This window comes from Monodon monoceros, unplaced genomic scaffold, assembly GCF_005190385.1.
Source record: "Monodon monoceros isolate NGI ecotype Baffin Bay Population unplaced genomic scaffold, NGI_Narwhal_1 Super_Scaffold_12, whole genome shotgun sequence".
NCBI classification, from domain to species: Eukaryota; Metazoa; Chordata; class Mammalia; order Artiodactyla; family Monodontidae; genus Monodon; species Monodon monoceros.
In genome coordinates, this window is record NW_021703768.1 from 147,383,781 (window position 1) to 147,399,992 (window position 16,212).

Below are 16,212 nucleotides of genomic sequence, written 5' to 3' on the forward strand. Positions count from 1 at the left end.
AACTGACACATCCTGCACACCTTTCATACCAGCACGTAAACGGCCACCATGTGCTTCTTTCCATTATCTGGCCGACCCGCGGTTTATGTAACCAGCCTCCTGAGGATGGGCGTTCTGATTCCAGCTTATTGCTGTTATAGACATCCTTGTCCATATGTTTTTGTATCCTTGTATGGTTATTTCTGTAAGGTAACTTTCCTAGAAGAGGAATTACCGGGTCAAAGGGCATGTGCGTTGTGAAATGTAGAAGGTACTGCCAAGTGGCCCTCCGGGGACGTGGTTTGATTTGCAGTCTCAAGCACAGTGTGTGAGAGGGCAAGTTCCCTTGCACAAGAGGAAAGGCGTGAGCACGGGAAGCCAGCCCTTAGCTACCATTTAGTGAACAAATATTTATCAGCCAGGTCTGGGGCCAGGCCGTGTGCCATGTCCTGGGACCAAATTGATGAATGGGCTTCAGTCTTTGTCCTTGAAGAGTACATGGCTGAGCAGGCAGGCAGATACAGAAACACACCATTTCATGACGTCACGGTAAGTGCTATTAATAACTGAAGGAACCAGCAAGGGCACTGGAGACTTACAAGTCGAGGTTTGAATTTTGCCTTCTCCACTGAAGTGCTTATGTGGCCTTACACAGATTGCTTCACTTGCTGGTGTCTGGGTCTTGGGTCCGGTGCCCCCTTTGCTGGCTGCACCGGATCTCCCACTAGCGAGCATCCTCCTGGTGTCACATTCCTACTGTCCAGTGCCTGAGTCAGTTTCAGAAGAAGTCTGGAGTCACAGAGCCTGAGCATCTTGCCCAAACATGGATTGAAAAACTCTACAGTATCAGAAGGCTTTTCTGGTGGAAATACTTCCTACCTGCCTTCATGTTTTTTATTCATTCATTCACTCACTCAGCAAATATTTATTTCATACCTTCTCTGAGCCAGGCACTACGCTAGACCCTGAGGCCCCAGGGGTGCTGAGACATTGTCTCTGTCTTTCCAGTCTGGGGACAAGGTAGGGGAAGCAGACACACAGCATGGGCTGCTGGACACTCGGATTCAGCTGAGCAGACTCCGCACTTATCCAGCTGCTAGGTCCAAGCCTGGGACAACACACGCAGGTTTCAGAAAGAGGCCTTCCCATCCCTATACCCCCACCTCTGATCTGCATAGAGTCAGAAGTTTGGGGCCCGTTTGCAGGCTTGGAGAAAGGAAGGCAGCTAGAAAACCTGGACTGGCCTAAGTCATCACTGACCTTCAAAAACACCTCCCGAGTTTGGGCCTGTTCATCATTACAGCAACCTGTGGGTTGCTGGGGCTTGAAGGTGGGGTGGGAAGGGTGAAAATGGCTCTGAAACGTGGGTCATAAAAGGTGTGAGATTTCAAGTGAGAAGGGTGCTTTGCCCACCTGGCAGGATTCTTTATCAGGAGGCATCACAGCTGCAGTTTGCAGGTGAGAAGGGGAAGGATGTGAGCCTGGGAAATTTGGATTGCCAGCTGGTCTTCTGCAGTGGATTTGTTCAGCAGCTGGAGAAGACATTTGAAATTAACTTCTATGCCATGAAAACAAACAAGCCACATGGCCACTCTGTATAAACTGATGTGGGACCTGCTTAGACATAGATTGCTGAGTGAGCAAAGCACGGTTGAAAGCATGTTTACAGGGACTTCCCTAGTGGCACAGTGGTTAAGAATCCGCCTACCAACGCAGGGGACATGGGTTCGATCCCTGGTCCCGGAAGATCCCACATTGCCGCGGAGCAACTAAGCCCGTGCGCCACAAGTACTGAGCCTGCGCTCTAGAGCCCACGAGCCACAACTGCGGAGCCCGTGAGCCACAACTACCGAAGCTCGTGTGCCCTAGAGCCCACGTGCCACAACTACTGAGCCCACGTGCTGCAACTGCTGAAGCCCATGCGCCTAGAGCCCATGCTCCACAACAAGAGAAGCCACTGCAATGAGAAGCCCCTGTGCAGCCACGAAGACCCAACATAGGCAAAAAAAATAAATTGAATTTAATTTAAAAAAAAGAGAGAAAGCATGTGTACATTATGCTGTTTGATTAGACTAGGAAAAACTCGTATGCCCGTGTCAGGACACAGGCTGTAGGGGTGGTACCTCTGGGCAGGGGGCTGTGGGTCGGGAGTTAGAAAGAGACTCACACAGTTTGCCTTTTTATACAGCTTGATGATTTTTCTTATCACTTGCATGTATTACTTCTTCCAAGAAAAAGTAAAACCCTTAAACTCTGTCCTGTACAGCTTTTTCAAAGTTCGGAAGAACTGGGGAGTCATTCTAGTATGCCCCATGTCTGGGTGTGGTTTTGGAGGCTTGGTGGGGACTCTGGGGATGTCCCTGCCTCGCCCTTCACTTGGAGTCTCGGGGTTCCTTTTCTTAGGGCATTGGCTCTAGACCGCTCAGGTTCCAGCCCTCCTCACCCCCACCCCCACCCCCCACCTGCCACCCAGTGTGTCCTTGGGCCACTCTCTTCCTCACTCTGAGCCTCCATTTTTACACCCTCCACACGGGCTCATACCCTCTTTCACATGGGAGTGTGCAGTGACAGGCATCTGTTAACACTCCCACAGCAGGGCATGTAGTAGGTGCCCCACAAACACTTGTTCTCTGCCTTCTTGCCTCTGAATGTATCTTTTTTTTTTAAATAAATTTATTTATTTTATTTATTTATTTTTGGCCGAGTTGGGTCTTCGTTGCTGCACACGGGCTTTCTCTAGTTGCAGCGAGCGGGGGCTACTCTTCGTTGTGGTGCGCGGGCTTCTCACTGCGGTGTCTTCTCTTGTTGCGGAGCACGGGCTCTAGGCGCACGGGCTTCAGTAGTTGTGGCGCACGGGCTTAGTTGCTCCACAGCATGTGGGATCTTCCCGGACCAGGGCTCGAACCCGTGTCCCCTGTGTTGGCAGGCGGATTCTTAACCACTCTGCCACCAGGGGAGCCCAGGATGTGTCTTTGACTGTACATTCTGCCGTAGATAGATGATGACGATAATAATGATGGTGATAATGACAAATAACCTGGTTTCAGCATCAGTCAGGATGGCTCAGCCAACCAGGTACAGACTGTCAAGAATGTGGCCGAATCAGCAGGTGGTACCGGGAACTTTTCTTTGTGGGAAACTGAGGGTCAACCCACTTGCCAAATCACCTTCCCCAAATCACCACACCCTCCAGAGTCTCCCTGATGAAAATCCTAATAATGAGCTAATGCTTGAGCCATTATTACCTGCCAGGCACTATTTCAAGTCCAGTTTCTGTGTTGTGGAAATTCTCAAGCAGCCCCATAAGGCAAGTGCTACTACTGGTGCCATTTTACAGATGCGGAAACTGAGGCAGAGAGAGGTTAATTTAATTTACCCAGGGACACAGCACGTGAGTAGTGGGACCACACTGTGTGAGCCATTGCCCACGACATGCTTCTATGATGAACCCAGGTCAGGCACACTCAGCCCTTATTCTGTATTCTGGGGGCTGGCTCCCTGCCTTACACGAAACCTATTATTGCCTCCTGTGGAGGCCAGGCACTGGAGCTGTGGAGTTTTTGCCTTCCAGGGTATCTATCAGTCTAGTGAAAGGGAGAGCCACAGATCACATTTGGAAGGTGTTCAGATAGAGGCTGGGAACACAGAGGAAAGAGTGACCAGCTCAACCTCTGAGGGTTGGGGGAGCTTCTCACCAGAAGGGACATTTGAGTTGGACCTCAACCTGCGAGGGTGAGTAGGAGTTCACCAGGCAGAGAGGATGACCAAGGAAGAGGAGGGAAGATGGGGAAGGACATTCCAGACAGAGGAACCATAGCATATTTAGGGAACAGCACGTGGCTCGAGGTCGCTGGATGGTTAGATGTAGGGGGAGTATCTGGAGGTGAGTTGAGGGCCAGCCCCTGGGGCACTTGTTATGTCCTGCCCCAAGGAGCGAGTCCAGGGTCACAAAATCCAATCTCATCAAGGGCCAGGCAGGCGAGAGAAATCCAGGTGATGTGGGCCGACCCTGGAGCTCCATTCTGCTCTCTCAAACAGAACACATCTGTGGGCCACCGATTTGCAGCCCTTACTTTCTGACTGACTTCTGCCTGAGAATGCTGTTACGGAGGGAAGGCGGGCTGGCCCCTCGGAGGATCTGCCTATTTGCGGGCATGGGGGGCTGGGGAGGTCCACACGGGAGGGTCAGATCAGTTCCAAAGGCGGTCTACTTTTCTGACAGTGGGGCTGCTTCACATTGAGGCCAAGAGTAAGAAGGGGCTTTGGGGAGGGTCTGTGGGCCTCTGTCCCCCACCCTGTAAGCAACTTTTCTCTGAGGGCAGGGTCCGGGGGCTGGATTCCCTCCATCGTTGCCCACCACCCTTAACTGGGTGTCTGTGTTGTTTCTTCCAGTCTCTATCTGCTGCTGCTTCTTCATCCTCTTCCTTTTCCTCTCGGAGCTCACCGGATTCATAACGACAGAAATGTAAGTTACATCGCCCACTGGTGAGGCATTCCAGAGCTTCTGGGGACCCCAGATGGAAAGAGAGAGGGGCTTTACAAAGGAGACAAACCTCCGAACCTTCTACCTCCTGTTTCCAAGCCTGTGGCATCCGTCACTCCTCTGTTTCTTAAAAGGGTTTTAAAGCCAGAGCGGAAACCAACGTTGCTTTGTTAAAGCTGAAGAGAAAACCCTGGTTCCCTTCTGGGGTCAGGGAGGCACCTCCCGGGTCCGCAGATGAACAGAAATCATTTGCTGATGTTTGCCGTCCCTGTGTTTGGCCAGTGAGCGTTTTTCCCTCTGAGTCATCCCAGGGTCGTTTGATGTTAAAGCTGGAAGAAGTTAGAGAAAAATGGGGGCAGCTTTCTACCCAAGGCGGTGGAGGGGGCGGAGTTCTGACATCGGAGCCTGGCCCCCCTCAACCAAGCCCCCTTCCCTGTTCTAGGCCCACACTGGGTGAGGAGTCAGCATGGGCTTCCTGGCAGCGGGTTGACGCACTGTGAATCCATCCCCAGTTCCTAGAATCATCTGTTGTTCAGATAACCTAGTAAATGCTCTGGGGCCTGTGTAACACCGAATGCCATTGGAATTATTCAGCCACAGCCTCATTAGATGCCCCTCTGAGATGAATTAGACCCAGAAGCTTCCTGCCTTCACCTCTGGCTTCCAAGCCTCTGCATTTCCACGTTCATAACCCAGAAAGTCATCACGGGGCTGGGCTCTGGCCACCCACTCCCCTGTCCAACACTGGAATTTTCTTTTGCACTCATGGAATTTCTTAGTTTCCTGTGCCTCCCTGTCAGCCACAAGACAATAGGAAACTGAAAACATAGCTGCTCAGCCCAAGATGGTCCTTGTTGCTCTGTAACCATTACCGCCATAATCCTCAAACAGCCCTGGGAGGTAGTTGTCCCCTCTTTATAGATGAGGAAACTGAGGCTCAGAGAGATGAGGGGATTTGTCCACTGACTTGCCCCCCCCCCCCCCCGCCCCAACTCGTTTCTGAATATAGCTTCCGCCTTCCTCTGACGTGGGAGAATTTGTCTTCCCTGTCTGTCTGATCCTGTTTTTAACCCTGATGGCACCAAAGCCCCAGGAGCCTCATGGAGTGTTGGAAAGAGCACTGGACAAGGCCTTGGGAGATCCAGGGCCAGGTCCTTGCTCAGTTACCACCTGCTCTGTGACAGGTGGCAAGTTGCCAAACCTCTCTGGGTCCCAGTATTTCTGGCCAAACAAGAGAGGGTACATCAGAGGCAAGGCTTCCTTCCAGGCCTGGGGAAGCTTGTTTGCCTCCCAAGACATAACTCCTTGACCAGGCAGGGGTCAGACAAGGAACTTTGTTCCCCCTGGACTCTGTCCCAGTCAAGTGTGCACATTTGGGCCACTGGATATTTCACGGGTCATCCCATCATTATTTGGAGGTGGAAGCAGGGAGAGCAGCCAGAAATTGAGACCTGCTGGCATTATGAAGGACCTACTGTGTGCCGGGCACCTGCTGGTCTCTCCAGGTCACGCCCCATTCCCTGGGAGGGGGGCTCCTGTGCAGGCCTCTCATGTTCTGAGCCAGGTGAGAAGCGGTACCCAGGTGACGGCAACAAGGAGGGAGCCCTGACCGTATCCCAGGTGCCAGGTGCAAGGCTTTACCTATTCCAGGCAGGGACACGAGCAAGTGCAAAGGCCCTAAGGCAGGAATTACCTGGTGTATGTGAAGACAGAGAGCTGGTGTGGCTAGAGCAAAGGAGGCAGGCAGGGAGAGGAGAATATGGAGCAGGTGGACCCGAGTCAGGCCAGGCTCTGTACACTGCCATGGATTAATGGCGATCATCCTTGGTCCTGAGCCCTCAGAGGTCAGGCATCAGGTCTGTCCGATTCACTACCATGTGACTCCATGCTCAGAGAAGCCAAAAATGCAGGCGGTGGACACAGATGGTCCACGAGCAAACACAACGGAATGTATCAATTAGTGATAAGGGCTCGGAAGAAAAACAAAGCAGGATAGGAGATAGAGAAGGTATGGGATATTTTGTGAGGCTTTAACAAGATTATTTACCTTCAAAGGCACTTAACATACTTTAAGATCCATATCCCTTCAGGCATTTATTCATTTCATATTTCTTCCCTGCCTAACGGGAAAAAGGTTGTAAGGCCACTCAGCACCTGTCGTGTAATGCGTACTCTGTGAGTGTTAGTTTCTTTGTCTCCCGCCTTGAGTTAAGAAGGGGCCTCGCTCACCTCCCGCTGACATCCTGAGAGGCAGTTCATTCGGCCGATCGTCAGCTTAGCCAGTAGTGAGGCAGGGGGCCGAGGCAGCACCCCGACAGGTGAATTTGGACGTCAGAGCTGGTGACTGCAGCCGGAGGTGACTACAACAGGAGGTGACTGCAGCAGCCACTCTTGTGACTGCAACACACCCCACTGCTGTGTGCAAGGCACTTGAGCAAGCCGGGACAGCTCACTCCGTTTACCAGGGCAGGACTCACTTCTTTCTCAAGAGCACAGTGTGTTCCCACTGCTCTGTCCCCTTTCCCTCTCCAGGACTTCCTGGCTCCTGGGGGCATTCTGAACATGCTGGTCCCACCACACCCCCGGAGAGGAAGAGGGGCCATTCATTCAGTGTTTGCCTTGTGTCTGGCCCTGGGCTAATAAGCACTTCCCCACTGGCAGTGAGAGGGCTGGGGAGAGGCAGAGCAGTGGGGGTGAGAAGAGAGACCTGTCCGGGCCAGAGGCTCCATCCATGATGATGCGGTGACCCTAATGCCTCCTTTCTCTCTGCGGCCTTGTGACCAAGGTGCAAGAGTTGCCCAAAGGGCGTCCTCGCGGGCGAGGGCTCCACAGGAAAATCCAGAGGACAGAGGATTGCACCTTGGGGTCCTTCCTCTGTCAGAAGCTTCTCCGACCCCCGGGAAGCCCTGCTGATCCGGGAAGGACCGCAGGTCACAATTCTTTTCCTTTTCTGGGTGGCTGGCCGTCCCTGGCAGTTTTGTGACCACCGTGGGTTGGCCTCCCCACCCCCGCCGTGAGATTGTAACCCAAGGAAATGAGGTCACCTCTGGTTGGATCAGCATTGCTCTAACGCTGGCCTGTGGTTATCAGTGACATAAGAGGCTATTCTGGCCCGGCCCGACGGGGAGGGAAACCTGTTTGGGTGATGGGACTTCAACCTGGACATTAATTATACTTGGGAAAGTGGCCCCCCAGGGTGCTCTGAGGCTCTGTGTTTGTAAGGGAGCGGCATCCTGCTCCTCAGAGAACGTGGCCACAGAACATTCCAGTCTGTGACTCCCCAGGCTCTGGCTGCTCTTAATTATTAGCATGATGGGGATTTATAATAAGAAAATGTAGTAACCGGAACTCTCCATCGATCATTTCTAGCTTAATACAACTCAGACTTTTCAGTTGTGATTTGTAATAGGCAACCCCATGCCAGCCACCTAAGCTAGCCCTTTACAATGCTCATCTTACTTAAAGGTCACAAAACCCCTTGAGCCAAGTACTGCTGCTGACATTAGTCTCACTTTATAGCTGGGGAAACTGAGGCACCAGGAAGCTAAAACCACAGTGCAGTTAGTAAGTGGTTAGAGCGAGAGTCAAACCCAGGCCTGGGGCTTCCCTGGTGGTCCAGTGGTTAGGACACTGCACTTCCACTGCATGGGGCACAGGTTCGATCCCTGGTCAGGGAACTAAGATCCCACATGCTGCGGGGAGTGGCCAGGAGGGAAAAAAAAAAAAACAGAAACACCCAGGCCTGTGTGATACCAAAGCCTAGCATTGGTACCCAGACCCCCATAGCCCGTCCTTTTCTGCCCAGAGCATTCTGGAGCCCCGCGGACATGGCAGCTGCTGCTTTTCGGTCAGAATAGTTCACTGGGAGACTTGGATGCGCCCTTCCGGGGGGAGGTGGCCTCACAGGCGGGAAGCCATTGCCCACCGAGTTGGAACTTGGACGTTACCTTGAACTGTGTCCTCACACGCTCTAGTAGGAGGCCCAGAGTGGGTAGGCCAGTAACTTAGCCAGGAGGAGGAGCTCGATGGCTCCCTAGGAGCCCAGCTTACCCACTCTGAGGCCTGGATTGTGAGCCAGGGCCGGGTAGGGAGCCACGGTCATCACATGGAAGAGCAATGGGAGGCCTGAAGGCTTCTGAGCATCGAGTGATGGGATGGGGTTCGTGCCTCGGGAAGATCACCTCTTGCAAAGATGGGTTTGGGGCGGGGTGACCCTGGAGTCCAAGGCCTGGTGAGGGGGCTGGGCAATGACCCAAGGCAGAGGGGCTGAGTGTCCCAGGGTGATGGCTTTGGAGAAAGGGGTGGGGGCAGGACTAGGCGGCTGCAAAGAGATGCTTTGGGGACATCTGCCTGGTAGGTAATAGGTACACTAACTTACACCTGGAACGGTCCGGATTTAAAACTCAAGGTCCCGGAGAGCTTGCTTGCATAACCTCATCCCTCCCCTCCCACTCCCACCCCAAGCCCTTTACTGCGAGCCACACTGCCGGGTAAGTTTCCATTGGATCAAATTATTAAGCATGGAGGTCAGCGACTTTGGGCAGGAATCTGAAGTATTCAAGTGCTCTTCTAAAAGCAAATAAAATTGTTTTCTGTAGATGTCATTGGACTCACGCCTCAGCCTAGAATTTCAAGGCCCTCTGTTACATTCCACCTACTCTCCCCCCACCCAAACCTCCCTGGTCCCTTTCTTCCTCTCTCCCTACATGGCCACTGCTTACTGACCCCCATGCAGTCCGACGCAGTCTGGCGTCCCCCACCTGGAATGTGCCCCCGCCCCCCGCCCCGAACAGAGGTTGTGAGCACGAGCTCTCTGCTGCCGCTCAGGGAGCCCTCGTCCGGGGCAGAGCTGCGGGTGGGAAGGAGGCGGATGCTGCAGCTCCTGAGGTGTGGTGGGTAGAGATGACAGAGGGAGGCTTGAGGGGGACACAAAGGGAGAGGAACCCTTAGCACCTCCTGTCCTGTAGGTACTTGGGCCATGGGTGGTGTGGGGTGGGCATCTGCAGATTATCAGAAAGATGGTGGCCCCTGCATCGCAGGTCTGCTTGGGGGCCACCTGCCTCTCGGTCTTTCATTGATCCTGCCCCACCCAGTGGAATGTGGTGGAAAAAGCATGGTTCTGGGCATCAGTGGCTCCAGCGTCCAATCCTGCCTCTGCCTCTTCCTGGCTGTGTGATCTTGGTCAATCTTTTATCTTCCTTCCTCTGAGCCCAGTTTCATCCTTGTGAAAAGAGAACAGTAACTCCTATTGAACGCTGGCTTGCTGTTTAAATGAGATAGTACAGATATATGTGAAAGGCCCCAGCACAGTGCCTGGCACCGGCTGGGTGCTCAGAACCGGGACATCTTGGATTAGTTATAAGCAAGGCAAGCTTTTGTGTGGGCCTTAGAATATACCAGGGGCCTTGCACACATGTTTCATCCTCACCACAGTGCTGTGAAGTGGATCCTGTCGCTGTGCCTGTGATTATCAACTCGGTAAACATTGTGATATTAATAATAACAATAAAAGTAGTGAACATTCATTGGGCACATACTGTTTCCTAAGATTATGTCTATGGTTGTCCCTATTTCACATCTGGGGAAATTGAGGCTGGTGAAGAAGGCAAAGCCCCTTGTAGAAGGTCAGCCAGCCAGTGGGTAGCAGAGCTAGGATTTGAACCCTGAGAGCATGGAAATCCAACACGCCGCCTTATTCTCTTTACCCAGAGGGGCCTGTGCTCTGTGCTAGGCCCTCAGACACAGATGATAACACGCACACCCCTGGCCCCGGGACAGCCTGCAGCTTTACTGCGACTCCTCACACAGGCCTGTGAAGTAGCTAGAACCATTATCCCTCTTTTTCTCCTTTTCTTCCTCCCCTCTTTCCTTTTATCCTTTCCTTCTTTCTCGTGAGGTATGTGTATAATGTACAAACGTCAAAGTGCACGAATGTTAAAGGTGAGGCTTGATGAATGCTTGCCTGTGTTCCCACCCGTGTCACCATCGCCCCATCAAGACAACATGTCTCCACCTCCTGAGAGGTTCCCTGGAGCCCCCTCCCAGTCAGGAACCACCACCGCCACCACCACTGTTCTGACTTTTATTACCATAGATTGATCTTGCCTATCTTCAGACTTCATAGAAAGCTTTCCCAGTTTGACAGTTGAGGAAATCGAGGCTCAGAGAGGGGAAGCAACTAGTCCCAGGTCCCCCAGCTTCCAAGTGGCAGAGCCAGGCGGTGAGCCCACATCTGTCTGCCACTGCCCCACGGGTTCTCATCACCCATGCTGGTGACGGGAGGAGTCAGGCCCACAAGAGCCCCCAAACAGCAGTGGTGAATCCACAAAAAGCATTGATTTTCCCTCCAGGTGGGCTGATTTCTAGCCTCTGTTTGCCTTTTAAAATCAGTTCAGCCAATAACGTTAACTAGCCTTGGCAGGCACCTGCGAGTGGTGCTGAGGGCAGGCCTGCAGCGCTGGCATGGGGTGGCAGGAGCCCAGGGGCCCTGGAACATTTTCCTTGGACGTGGAAGGCGGCTGTATCGACCTCACTGGGCAGGCGGCACAGGTGATTGAACCGTGTTGATCCTGCGGCCCGGAGCCCTTACGGAAGGTGCCTGGGAGCAGCCAGTCCTGGCCTTACGTAACCAGACTGGCCCCAAGCTCTGCAGGCCGGTGAGTTTTCCATCTCCTCCCCAACACTTCGGCCCCTTTGTCTGAGGCGGCACTTCAGCCCCTGGGAGCCTGGGCTCCGTGGGCTGGGAGAGGCCTCCTGGGGCCTTGAGGGTGAGCTCACCTTGGTGCCACACCTGGGATTCACCTCGCTCTGTGTTGAGGTCACCTCCAGAGGATTGCCAGGGGATGACATCATCCCACAATCCCTCAGTGATGTGCAAGGGCCCAGCCTCCCAGGTAGGAAAGGTGAGTAGCTTCAAGGAAGAGTCTCACTCAGCTGGGAAGGGAAGCTGGGGGCGCTCCCTCCGTGATGTTCTGTTAATCACTCAGTGATCTCATTACTCAGCAACCCTACAGAGCTGCGAATTAAGGCAGGGGTAGAAATTGGGCACTGAAGGCTTAAGAAAGACCATTTGGCCGTGAAGAAGTTGATTTTCCTCCAGCATAACCTCCTGTGGTCCCCAGAGCTCTTCTGCCGCTGGCTCATTTGTTCTTCCTGATCTCTGACGTGGGCCAACGCTATGAGCCTGCCAAGCCCAGGCCCCTGTCTCCTCTCTCACACCCTGTGGCCTCAGAGGACAAGGGCCCCGCTCAATTTCTCCTTTGACCCCGGATGCTGAGGACGAGAGGGAGGGGAGGCAGCATGAGCCCTGGAGAGCCTGGTGGAAGGCAGACCTGAGCTGGGGCTCCATCTTGGCCAGCTCTTGCTGTGTGACCTTGGGGATGGAACTCACCTTCTCTGAGCCTCAGTTTCCTGGTTCTAAAATGGGGATCAGCGGAATTCCCTGGTGGTCCAGTGGTTAGGACTCCACGCTTCCACTGCAGGGGGCACGGGTTTGATCCCTGGTCAGGGAACTAAGATCCCGCATGTCGCGTGGCACAGCCAAGATAAATAACTAAATAAAATAGGGATCAGGACATTTCACAGGAGCAGAAGGGATACGATGAATGCATATAGGCCTGATTGGGGCCTCTCCTGGCTTAATGGCCTGGAGGCCCAGCGATCTGAAGGCTAAACCGAGCCTGTTGCTCTCTTGTCTCTGGGAACATCCTTGTGACCCCCACAAGGAAACAAGCTCTAGGTATCTTTCTGAGCCTACCTTTTCTTGTTAATTGAGCATCAGCTGTATCACACTAGGAGCCAGGGGCACAAAGACAGGGTCTTAGTAAAAATGAAGTGCCCTTGCCCTGGCCGGACTCATTCTTTCACAAAGAAGTGGCCATTTACAAGGCTGTCTTAGAGACCAGTTGCTTAGAGCTGACAATCCTTTATTTTACAGCCTGTGGACAGGACCCACGGGGCCTGATTCATGTTTAAAATAACCATGGCCCGGCCACCTCAAGCACTGCCCCGTAGCTGCCCGTTAGGCTGGCCTTTAGAATCGGTGCCCTCTCCCCGCGGGGAGTTTACCTGGGAATCAGAAGTGAGCTTCAGCCACAGCCATCTGGTGTCCACTCAGCAGCTCCTTGGCGGTGTCTCCAAGTCACCTTGAGCTCGGCACGGCCGTACGGGACCCGGTACCTTTCCCTCCCCAATAGTCCTGCTTCTCTTCCAGGGGCTCCCAGCCCAGTGAATGGTTCCAGAAAGAAACGTGGCCGTCTGCTTGCATGCCTCCCTCGACCCGCCCCTGTGCCCTGTCCATCAGCGAGTCCTGGCTGCTCCGTACACCATACCTGCATCCCTCCCTCCTCTCCATCCCCACCACTCTGGGTCCAGGCCACCATCTCTGACCTGCACCACTGCAGCAGCCTCCCAGGTCTCCCTAGTGCACGGGGCCCTCTGGTTGGTCCTAAGCCTCCAGAGGGATCCTATCGAAGTGCCAGCCTGACCGTGCTGCTGTGCTTAGGATCCAGTCTGATGGCCTCTGGCCCACCTAACCTGCCCCCCGCCCTTCTCCGACTGCATCGCACCCACTTCCCTTTGCTCTGTTGCTGCAGCCGTGGTGACCTTTGTCCAATTACCCCAACGACCCATGCCCTTCCCGCTTCCAGACCTCTGCAGTGCTGTCCCGACGACTCTCCCTCCCTCTTTGCCAGGACAGCCTATTCATCCTTCAGACCTCAACTCCCAGAGACGGCGTCCCAGCCCACTCTCCCCAGGGGTCCATCACCCCATGAGTCCCTCGCACGGCACCCCGCAGCTTTCCATCAAAGTTGGGATAAGGTGTTTCTTTAGGAGCTGAGTGATCTCTCTAAGCTCAATGAAGGCAGAGACCGTGTCTGTCTGGTTCGTCACTGTCTCTAGTGCCTGCCGGGTAGTAAATGCTCAAAAAGTATTTGTTGAATACTTAGCATATTGCTAACAGATCCCAGTGTGGTGCCATTGTCCCCAACAGCAAGGTGGCCTAGCTGTCCACGGAGCCACCTGCCCACACTGTGCCTCCCCCGCCCCACCTAGATGCCCACGTCCCTGTCCCTGAGGGCTGCAGGTATGTTACCTTACATGGTAAAGGGAACTTTACACATGTGGTTATGTCAAGGGTCTTGAGATGGGGGATGATCCTGGGTTATCCAGCTGGGCAGGATGGAATCACAAGAGTCCTTACGAGAGGGAGTTAGGAGGTCAGAGGAGAGAAGATGCCCTGCGGCTGGCTTGGGAGATGGAGGAAGGGGCTATGAGCCGAGGCCTCTAGAAGCTGAAAAGGGCAAGAAAACCGATTCTCCCCAGGAGTTCAGCCCTGCAGACCCATCTCAGACTTCGGACCTCCAGAAGTATAAGAGAATAAGTGTGTATTGTTTGAAGCCATTAACTTGGTGATAATTCATTCCAGCAGCCACAGGAAAGTAATACGTGTATTAGTCTAGCTGTGTCTAGGGCTTTGTGAGAGCCTGGGTGAGGATGAGTACCCAGAGAATCCTCGACTTCCCAGCTGGCTGGGGGGTTGGGAGGGTGGGGGGCTGAGTGGGGGGAGCTCAAGAGAGGAGGGAGTCAGGAACCGTGTGCCTGTTGGTACCAGGCCCTGATCCCTAGAATGGTCTCAATTCTCATGTGAGTGTTCAAAACACCCCATTAACAGTGGGTGGTGGTATCCCCGTTTAACAGAAGGGTTCACAGAGGTGAAGTTATCTCAGAGGTGAAGTTATCTGCCTGAGTTCCATAGAAAAGTGGCAGAGTCAGGATTGGAAAGTGAATCCGTCTGACTCCGTGCTCTTGCCGCCATCCCGTCCAGTCCTCCTCCCCTCCTTCTAAGGGGTAAGGCCCGCATTTGGAGAGCGCCACGGAGATGGGAGCCCTGCCCGCCCCCCCCCCCCCCCCCCACCCCGTGCCTGAGCAGGTCCAGGCTTCCCCCAGATGGGAGTCTGGGTTGTCTGAGCAGTGGTCACCAAGTGAAGTGTCCCTAGCTGTCCCCTGCAGCTGGGATGGGTGTCCCCATCTCAACAAGGCTTCTGTACTTGTCTCCTTCAGTGTGAATGAGTTGTACGTCGATGACCCGGACAAGGACAGCGGGGGCAAAATTGACGTCAGCCTGAACATCAGTCTACCCAATTTGCACTGTGAATGTGAGTATTCCCAGCAGCCCTCTGCTCCGGCAAGACACTTCCTCTAGACAGTGCTGTGTGTGCAGAAATGGCGAGATGACCGGGACAAGTTAAGTGGATGGCAAGCTGCAAACAACGGGCAGCAGGAAACTCTCCCCACTTTCGTGGGGCAGGACGTAATCAAATGTGCACGCACTTGGATGTTTTTTGGAATAAGGAAACACAAGACACTGCCAACGGTTTATCTCTGGAGAGTAGCCATGTTGCAGGGAGGGGGGGGCGGGGGGCGTGGTGTCTCTGAGGTCACGCTCCCAAGAAGTAAAACGTAGATTTTCTGCAAGTGGTTTATTGAGAGAGGGCTCCCAGGAGGAACCTGTAAGGGCATGAGGGAGGTGAGAAGACAGGCAGCGGTGTGTCTTCAGCTGACGTCTAATTGCGGCCTGATCCCACAGGGAGCCATGGGGTGTGAATGACATCGTAGTCTGTCTCGCCTGGTAGCAAGGGGGCTGGGCTGTTAGTATCCATATCCTCGGCTGATGGGTACAGGGCGGTGTGGGGGGATGAGTGGGGGGATGAGTGGGGGCCGTGTAACCTCCCAGGCATCCCAAGGCAAGGGGACCTCCAACCAGCCAAGAGCAGTCGCCAGGAGAAGGATGCAGCTCTGAGCTGTTAGCAGCCGTGGGAAACATCCTTTTTGACTTCACACTCCATTGTGTGTCTGTGTGTTTTGTTTTGTTTTACTTGATGTGTTTCAACCAGGAGGATGAATTACCTGTGGAAAACAAAACCTATTGGGAGTCTGGTTTAGAGTCAGATTCTGGCTCCTTTGTTTACTAAAACTGTGTGAACCTGGCTAAGGTGACCCCTCCGAGCCTCAATTTCCTCAACTGTGAAATGGGCATAGTGCCATCTCTTGCTTGAGGTTGTTGGGAGAATCTAATGAGCTGGTTCCTAGATTTGTTAACAAGCAGGCTGGGTTTCCAGCTGTCCCTCTGCCCCAGCCTGGCACGGACCCCATGCCGGCCCTTCTCCTCCTCCTCCCTCCCTTCCTCCTGAAAGGCAGAACATTGGGCGGGTCTGTGGCAGAGATAGGGAAAGATTCAGCTCTGTTATTGCTTTTGGTGAGAATTACATCACAGTTTTGAATGCACAGTGGGCCCCGAGCCAGGAAACCTGTTGAAATGGGTTGGTTTTATTTTTATTTTTTCTCTTTCTCTCAGAAAAATAATTTGTCTGGCAGCTTCTCATTCAGGAGTTGGTTGTGTCTCTGGAGCAAAGAAATTCTTAGGCCAGAGGACTGGGACCAGGGGGGCAGGGGCAGGAAAGGATGTGGTTCCAGGCTCGGTCCCCGCTCCAGGTGGTGGCCCAGGAGGGGTGGGTGACCTGAAGCTGCTGGCTGTGCTGATCCACCGGGCCCTGCCCACCCCAGCGGCTCCCACTAGAGCCCCGCACTTAGGCTTTTCTTTAAAAGAACTTCGAATTTTTATTATAGGAAAAAGAAAATGCGTGCTCACTATTATACCTTTGGAAAATCCAGAGCAGCAGAGAGAGAAGTCACCCGTAATTCCACCCCCGCTGACAACATCAGTTGACATTTGATGCTGTTCCATCCGG

At 53.5% G+C, this 16,212-nt stretch overlaps 1 protein-coding gene and 1 non-coding gene across 2 annotated transcripts in view; both read left to right on the forward strand.

The window, feature by feature from the left end:
* The window catches only part of ERGIC1 (endoplasmic reticulum-golgi intermediate compartment 1), a 106,187-nt gene that overhangs the window by 53,709 nt on the left and 36,266 nt on the right, over nt 1-16,212 (forward strand). Inside the window, exons 3-4 of the mRNA XM_029219219.1 lie at nt 4,372-4,444; nt 14,525-14,619. Coding sequence (XP_029075052.1) covers nt 4,372-4,444; nt 14,525-14,619 — 168 coding nt within the window. The remainder of the gene's footprint in view (nt 1-4,371; nt 4,445-14,524; nt 14,620-16,212) is intronic.
* On the forward strand, nt 8,067-8,139 carry TRNAG-UCC. Its single transcript has one exon. It is a non-coding gene; the product is annotated as a tRNA-Gly (tRNA).